The sequence below is a fragment of the Athene cunicularia genome, assembly GCF_003259725.1.
Source record: "Athene cunicularia isolate RWA chromosome 1 unlocalized genomic scaffold, athCun1 chr1_part2, whole genome shotgun sequence".
Classification (NCBI taxonomy): domain Eukaryota; kingdom Metazoa; phylum Chordata; class Aves; order Strigiformes; family Strigidae; genus Athene; species Athene cunicularia.
Window position 1 is genome coordinate 53,237,772 of NW_020799092.1, and position 8,682 is coordinate 53,246,453.

General features: G+C 40.1%; 1 protein-coding gene across 3 annotated transcripts in view; it reads right to left on the bottom strand.

The window, feature by feature from the left end:
- Positions 1-585: 585 nt before the first annotated feature.
- Positions 586-8,682, bottom strand: part of DOCK4 (dedicator of cytokinesis 4) — a 245,515-nt gene continuing 237,418 nt past the window's right edge. For all 3 annotated transcript variants that reach the window (XM_026867923.1, XM_026867922.1, XM_026867921.1), the window contains 3 exons: positions 7,969-8,082; positions 6,991-7,052; positions 586-3,690 (listed from right to left, as the gene is read on the bottom strand). In XM_026867923.1, the coding sequence (XP_026723724.1) occupies positions 3,265-3,690; positions 6,991-7,052; positions 7,969-8,082 (602 nt within the window). In that variant the 3' untranslated portion in view covers positions 586-3,264. The remainder of the gene's footprint in view (positions 3,691-6,990; positions 7,053-7,968; positions 8,083-8,682) is intronic.

Genomic DNA, 8,682 nt, shown 5'->3' on the forward strand with positions numbered 1-8,682 from the left:
CTCAAAACAAGATGCTTTTCATAATTTATACCTCAGGCATAGACTCCTGCCTATTGGTGCCTTTTTGCTCAGTCAGCATGCTTTTTGTGGATGCTGTTGGACAATCTCTGAACAAGAAGAATTGTCAGGCAGGAGGGCAAAAGGCCATTTTCATACAGAAAAAAAATATTTACATGTAGCTAGACTGTGTTCCATGTGAACAGGTCCATATCTGCACTACCCTGAAACCTTTACTATCATGGGGTATCTTCAGCTTTGTGATTCTTTCAGGACACAAGCTATTGGCTATGATTTGACTTGAGACATCATGATAACTGAGTTCACCCACACTTACAGAGGTATTAGCCTATCATGAGAACCAGTCTGAATTGTATCATTTCAAAGCCAGCCAACTGAGTTTGCAGTTGCTTCTGTAGCATCCCAGTGCTACCAGCATCTCAAATGCAGTGTCTGAATACAAGATCATCTCACCTATTATGCATATGTTGGCTAACATTCAAGCTGTTGAGTAGTAACAGTTCTCAGAGGTCCTCCTATATGAGTTTCTGAATTACTTACTGTCATCCAGAAAGTGATAAAACTACATTTATGAGTAATACATAAAATTCAAACGAGACCTTTATTTACATTAGGTTTTCAAGCGCTGGGTATTGCAACATACATAACAAAATTTCATACTACATTTTTTATAGGAAATCAGGTTGAAAAGCTGATCTACAGAATCAATTTGTCAAAAATGGCTAAGCAGAAAATGTGTCAGCTTGGTTTTAGAGTACTCCGTCAATTTTATACCATCTGCTATTGTTCAGAGTATTCCTGATGTCATGGTTATAAAAACAGAGTGCTCGTGCAGGTTAATTTACAGTGAACTCTCCTAGTAAATTTTACATTCTTCACTTGTTCAGAAGAGCAGGTCAATACTCTCCACATTGCCTCACAAAGCAATTATGGATCCAAATAGGGAGAAAACTAGATCCATCAGGAGATTTTTAACAGAAAAAAACCCTGATTTAGCAAGACAAGGAGTGAGAACTTTAATTCTGTGACAAACTGAATTATAATCTCTCATTCTGTAGAAAACAAGTTGTACTGTAAAGACTAATCAAGTTCTTTTATCCCATATTAACATTATGCATCAACCAATGTAAATGTCTAGGTAAACAGAAACTTTGTGAAATGTTTTGCTACAAAGCTGACTTCAGTAATGCACACAAATTATAAAGTCATCAAATCTGCTCACTGATAGAAATTAAAAAAAAAAATGGCTTCAGGAGCAAAAAACACATGATCCATACTGTGCTTAAGCACTAGTCAACAAAATCTATTAAACTACAAAGGGATGAAAAAAAAAATCAAAGCAGCTTTGTTATCTTACTTGTGACACCTTACTTAAATCTCAGGCATTACTTCTTTATATCAGCATAAATATGTAGCCTTCTACACCTTTTATAATGTGGTTACAGACACAAAAAATGTTATAGTAGAAAGCAAGAGCTAGTTCAAGGAATTTCAGACTTTGAAATCAGCAAGATACAAAGCTAAAATTCTTATGTTCCTTTTCAAGTTATGAATACTTTCACTAAAACATAAATATTTTAACATATATTAATTTTTTCTGACATTCAAAATTGTAAAGTCAATATGGCAGAATTATTGTTAAAAGCACATATTTACAAATATTCATTTTTCCATACATAAAGTATTTGGCATAATTATAACAATCTTACTGCATACACAACTGTTTGCTTCTTTTTCACATAATGGTACACTCCTTATTAAAATTTACCAATTATGTACAAAAATACTTGAACATTTATTATAGAAAACCTCTATAACTACCATCAACAGCTTGAAACTGCTGAAGGTTTAATTGAGAGAATATAAAAAGTGGTCACTTTCTTCCAGTTAAACTATCAACAAATCAAACACAGGTAAAATCAACATGAGTTTCCCAACAAAAGAGGGAGAATATTTTTAACAGCATGATTTAAAATGCAGTTCACACATCTGTTCCCAAGCACATGTTAAACAGTCAGTAAAAGAATGAGGATACAAAAAATACATACAGAAGGTGCTTTTTTTCCCCCCCTCTCCACATTCCTACGGCTTGGCATTAGCTTTCCAGAGCTCTTCAGATGCCAGTCACTAAAATACATCCTAAAGGTCAAACACCATTCTCCTACAATGAAGATGATGGTGATGAACCCAAGCTAAAAATCAAATCCAATACCTGACTCCATTGATACGTACATATCCAAAGAGCTGTTCAGAATTTTTGCTAGGTTTTTACACAATTATTAATGACCTTTGCAGTTAGCTTTTTGATCGATAACCAGTAATTTGTATTTTTTAAAGTTTGTTCGTTTAGTGTATTGCCTTGGTACTAGTCAATACTGATTCTTGTACGCAAGGTAATGAACAATTCATTTGTACCTATTTCATACACAGATTGTATATTAGAGCGAACTTTTAAAAACAGCAGAGAGCCTCCACTAGCAAACTGCTAGCTTTTTAAAAACTAAACAAAAGCCCCACATTAACTGGAAGAATAAAAGTAATTGCACCTCAAAAACAAAAGGATGCGCCAGGTACAGTAATACACTAATGGCACAAAACATTATCAAGATTCACCAGAACGGTACTGTACGCTGAATGAATTGCAGGTATTTTTCCATCTTAAAAATAACATAAACCAAGTGTGTGTTTCAGAAATTCCAAACCACATTCTTACAGTTCTCTGCAGTGTACTGATACTTGCATTGTATCTCCATTTTGCCACAGACATTTAAAATGAGCAACCTGTTCATTGGATAAGAGAAACAACCTTCAGCCTACTTGCAGAAACATCCTAGTCTACAGACTACTTCGTTAGAAAGCGTGCATTTATCTCTAGTAGTAAAGATCCAGTCAGTATATTCTGCATTTTGTAAGAAGCATTCGGCTAACTCACATGAGAGTTGTAGGGTTTTAGATTTAATTTTTTAAATAAAAATAAAGTACAAATAAAAGCATTTATCAGTATTCACCACCATGAAATTAAAAAAAAAAAATCCTCTCATTCATGCTTCCTATAATAGCTGGCAACCTAAATTAGTAATTTCATTTCAAATGTGCAACATAATATTAATAAGCATTTCAAAATTACTCAAAAGGAAAGGTGGGCGAAATATTAAAGTGCCTAACTAAAAGCATTTTACCATTTTTAAAAAATATTATTTCTTAAACGGTAAAGGATTGGTTGCAATTAAATATAAAAGTGACTTCTCATAGCTGAGAGACTTTGCGGGGCAGAGGCCTGGGCCGGGGAACCTGCTCAGTCCTCCTGTTGCTGTTTTCCAGATTGTTTGGCCGGACCAGCTGTGGCTTGGGCGGCAGCGCCGGCGGGTCTGCGGTGGGTGGGATGGAGAGGCTGTGAGGTAGAGGAACAGGGCGTTTCAACGTCCGCTCGTACACGCTGTAAGGCGGCGGAGTTTTACTTTCTTTTCTCACAGGCTCCTCAGAAACACTGTAGCTTGGGACAGTCACTGTTGGCTCGCTGCCTTGGCTTTCAAAGCCTGACGTCTCTGATGTGCTACATCGGCTGAGCGAAGAGATGCCGCTGCTGTAACTCCCCGACAGCACCGGGGAGTTGGATATCAGCCCCGAGGAATGATACTCCACTGGAGACGGTGTGAATGACTGCACAGACCCCTGCTCGAAAGAAAGGGCAGAAGAAGAATTTCCCTGGAGTAAATGAGGGAGAGCATCTCTGTGCTCAGACCGAAAACTTAAACAAGATACAGTGCACAGATTCTGAGGCTTGATAAATGTAAACAGTTGCGTCCCTGCTTAATTAAGATCCAGTACGTAACCAATAAAAAGTTCATTTTAAGAGTGCCTAGCTACACCCTAAACAGTGCTCATGCCAGTAATTCATGTAAGTGGAAGTAAAACTGTATTTAAACGTTACCTTACTATCACAATACCCTGGAAAAATCTGGAAGCCTTTAAAATGAACCCTCGTTTTTTTCCTGGCTCCAAGTGAAAGGCAGAGCACCATGCAGGCATACCTGGTGGTGTCCTGCCCCCTAACGCCAAAGCACAGGACGCGCACCCCAGTCACTACAGTCTCTCATGTTCCAAACTCATTTTCCAAAGCTTTCCTCACAGTTTTAGTGCACTGTCATGCAACGAAAAGTGCGTTTACATCGTGGCATCATTTCCGAGTGTGTCATAATACCAACGTTGGAGGTGAAGCGTGGAGCAGACGCCAGGCTAATGACCACTGCTGGACACCAGCCCCAGTTGGCTCGTGGCTCCTGCTGCTATTCCAGGGGAGCAGCAGACAGGCAGGAGGTGAGGCGTCACTGCTGCTGCAGGAGGCATTTTGAACCGCAGTTGCTCCACACATCCTCTCCCCCATCTCCCAGGCGTTCCCTGGACACACCATGCAGCTGATCACACGAAACACAAAACACCACTGCAGGCCCCAAGGGACAAGGGTCCAACGGAGGGCAAAGGTTGCAAATGGCTGCACCAGCGGCTGCCCAGGTTTGCAGGGGAAGGTGAAGGACAGGGAGCTCATGGCCGTATGGCAACAACAGTGCTGACAAAGAATAAAAGGCAGAACAGTAAAGCCCTACCTAAAAACATTTAGCAGTCCTATTCTAGTGAAGCAATTTCAGCTGAAAACTGTAAAAAGTTAGACCATACTTTGCAAGTTGAGAAGTTTTTGCAACGTATCTAATTTTTGACTGGAGCCATCTGAGACAATCTAAGCTTTACGGCCTCAAGCACAGGCTAAAATCAGATGGAGAAATCACAAAGACAAATTTCTCACTGCAATTCTTGTGGCTGGCGCTCAACTGCTCAGCTTGAGGTGAGAGTGTGAGCCATGCAACAAAGGGTGAGGAGAGGAAAAGGAGAAGGGGAGGGGTGCATAGAGCTGGCTGCACTGACTTTATGCTGTTGAGATTAATTTTAGTTATCCATCTAGGACTGGATCCATCAGTGCACTGAAAGCAATGGAAACAATCTTCATTTACATCAGTGGGGTTTTGTACTAAGATGGCCTTCTCTGGCAGCACATAACAGTTGGAACAAAGCTAAAAAGTGAGCCCTGTATATGGCTAGGGAAGAGCAGAGCAAGTTTTATTTAAAGCTCAGTACATGTTGAAGACATTTCAGACATTGTGAGGAGCCTGTTTCACTACTCGTTTCAGGTTCCATTCTTCTGCATGTGAGGAGGCTGCAGCTGCATTCCTACCCCCACAAATGCCCAGGGTCAAGGTTTTCAAAGAAATGATGTAATTGGCTCAAGTTCCAAGAATGCCTGACACTTGGATTAAGTGATCATAGTTAAGATTTAGGACATTTGCTTTTGTCATTCAAAACAAGAGCAAGTACGTGTAAACCCTGCCTGCTTCACTTTAGGAACTGAGCAGGTAAGCACTTGGATCCTGACAGCAGTGCAGACTGCTTGTACCAGTAGTGAGTTACAGTCTGGACATCAAAACAGTCTGGAAATTCATGGATGCTCTAAGTATTCTGTGCCAGCATTCCTCTCCCAGTCAGTAATCCATACTTTGGCTGTAAAATGCTTAAATTCTATCCAGGCCTTTAGAAAAAAGTGTTTAGAACAAGCTTCAAACATCCCTAAGAATCATCAATACCAGGTCCATTCAGGAAAAAAGGAAGAGTTGCTCACCTTTTACACAAGATCCTAATGCTCTGAAGAGCTTCCTAGTAAGCAGTTAGGGCAAAACCTGGGATCTGTGCTCCCTGCAGCAGAAGGTATACTATGGTAATAGGACTACTGGGCACTCTGATGGCGAACACAATCACTCTGTGTTGAAACTGGATCACTGTGCAGCCACAGGTGGAAATGTTATAGGCTCAAGGGACGAAAAATGGGAGAATGACTGTGGACTTGTAATTAGGGATTTCAAGGAGGAAGGCATTTTGAGGTGCCATTGCCCTCCTCCTCAGGAGATGTGCTCCTCTGCAGCATTAGTTAGGCATTGGGTAGCTAAGGGATCACATCAGCAGGGCTGCCTCCCTCTGCCCTTGCACCTGAGTGCCTGAAGCACCAGCCATGCTTCTTTCTATTTCCTCCCCTTCCATGTTGTTGACCCTCATATTTCTATCTGCAGAATTATCTCTGCTTCAGTGGGGTGATAGAGGCCATCCCTGAGAATAATGTTGTGTAGTCTGCCAGTACTAGGGTTTGCCCAGAATATGCAGGCTGTGTGTTCATGTCCTCTGGTGCTGTGGAAGACACAGATTTTCTGGTCAAGTTCTCCAACAAAAAGCTGTTGTGCAACAAGCAGGTACTGACACATTCAAGTATCTTGAAACAGAAATGAAACCTGCTCCTTTTAGCCTGGATCCCAATGCTATGGGTGTTTAACTGCCAGAGAAGATGCAATGCTTATTCACAGCCTGTGCTTAATGTTTCCTACTAGCAGGCTTCAAACTACTTCCAACTTTTTACACAACCTCCCTGGGTCGTTCTGCAGAGGAAATGGATACTAAAATGACTGAAGCAGGGATTACTCTCCAACACACCCTCTAATCCAACAGCTCTGGATGCTGGAGGAATAAGAGGAATAGGTTGCACAACAGATTCTCCTTAGCTGGCATCTCCCCTTTTGCCATTGTTGGAGAGAGAATTCTGGACTAGGTGGACCATCAGGCACCTCTTACATTTGTTTCTTATGCTCCCTTCTGTCCACTGACTCAAGTGAGGTTGATTATACATGTAGATAAGAAGCCTAATATTGAGAGGCTAAAGATTCTGAAGATTATATTTCTTGCCTGCAGCTTTGAAAACCTTCAAAACTGCTGTAACTGTTATGGCTACTTAATCTTGTGAATAGTTTTTGTACAGGCATATGACAATAAAAGGAAAACATAATATAATCCCAAATAATGTATATTAAACATATACTATCTACCCCACAACACATACGACCTGTCTCACAAAGATAATTCATTGCAATAGGACAGTACCTTCATTGGTGATCTGCCAGCAGGAGATGGGGAAACGGAGGCTATGTGTCTTGCTGGTGATGCTGCAAAGTCAGAAAGATTTCAGTGTGCTCTTGGCATTAAAATTTTCACCAAGAAATCTTTTTAATTGGGTAAGAGATCATTTGATACACAAACATTATCTCTAGTTCCCCTTACGTACTTGCCCGATGGCTGTAAATAGTTTTAGAGATTTTACTTTGTTCTCAGGATCATCTTGCAGTGCAATCAATGCAGTATAAGAAATTTCTGCATCCATCTTCTCTGACAAATCACTGTAAATTGCTTTATATCCTACCAAATGATAACAAAATTCAAACAAAAGTCTGTATGTTAACTCTTCCCCTTCTCTTTTTGCTCTTAAGAAATGTATTATGTATTTGTATATCAAATAAAAAACACCATATTATGTCATACATTTACCTGTAAATATACTGTAAACATGCCTGAACATGCTTTGAGGCATAAGTCTAAAACACAAGAAGTGTCTTCACTTCCTTGAGAGCAATTATATATATAGTATCACTTAAGCAGCCTTTCCTTTAAATGGAAATTAATATTTTGAAAGGCAAATTGGTTTTAGAACTCATGTACTTCCATGACTGCTGTGTTTTCTGGCCAGTAAGATACTTTGTGGTTAATGACCATTTCTCGTTGCTAACCTTCAATTATCATAAGATCAAAAGATTAAATTTGATCATCCTCCCTAGTACCAGCATGAACTGTCTGAAGCTACTCAGACATTAAGTGAAGGAGCAGAGTATTGGAAACAGAATGCTACAGAGAACATTAATGAGATGAAAATACCTGCAGAGGCAGTTCTACAGCCTTCCATGGAAGTAATCAAATAATAAATTATCCTGCCCAAGAAGTTAAACATTAATCAGAGTGGAAAGAATCTAAGCTCTCAAATAAATAATTTTTTTACTGGAGCTTAACCTGAAATGTCCATTAACTCACCAGTCTGTGCAGGTCTTGGCGGTACAGGAGGAGATATAAGCTTTCCACTTTCTGATGTGTTTCTGGCTTCCTTCCCACTGTCCAAGCTCCAGCTGCTGGGAGTGGTGTTTACAGCTGGAAGAGAATGAAAAAGCTAGCACAGGCATCAACACTTCTAGCTCTCCCACTTGCCTTTATCCATGAGGGTAAAAATACAGACTGAAAACATTAAACAACTTCACATGCCTGAAAAGCTCTCATGATTACATCAGCATTTGAAAAGCTCTTAAATAATGGCTGTCAATCTCCTGGTTGACTGATGTATCCATCTGGCGCTCAGGTCAGTTTGCCCCTGTATAGCAGCTGGGACCATCAACAACAGTAGCAGCTGAGATGATACTCTGGTGCACTGCAAATCCAGCCACAAAGGGAGATAAACTTGAAGTCTGTTAATATAATCGTTTATCTGTGCACCAGACTCCTGTTTAGGGGTTTCTAGGCAGAGGGGAAAAGACTATTCATAAACTGTTTCCATTAACACATTTTATATATAGAAGGGACTAGAGAAAGGAACTCGCCAAATTCCAATCAATCTCCCTCAGAAAGCTTTCCACGCTAACAGACTTTAGTTGCACGTATAGGCTACAAATTCAGAATTGAATGAAGGTGGAAAGAAGGGCACAAAATAAAGGGAGTAAAAGCTGGAAGAAATTAAAGGGGGGGGGGGGAATCAAA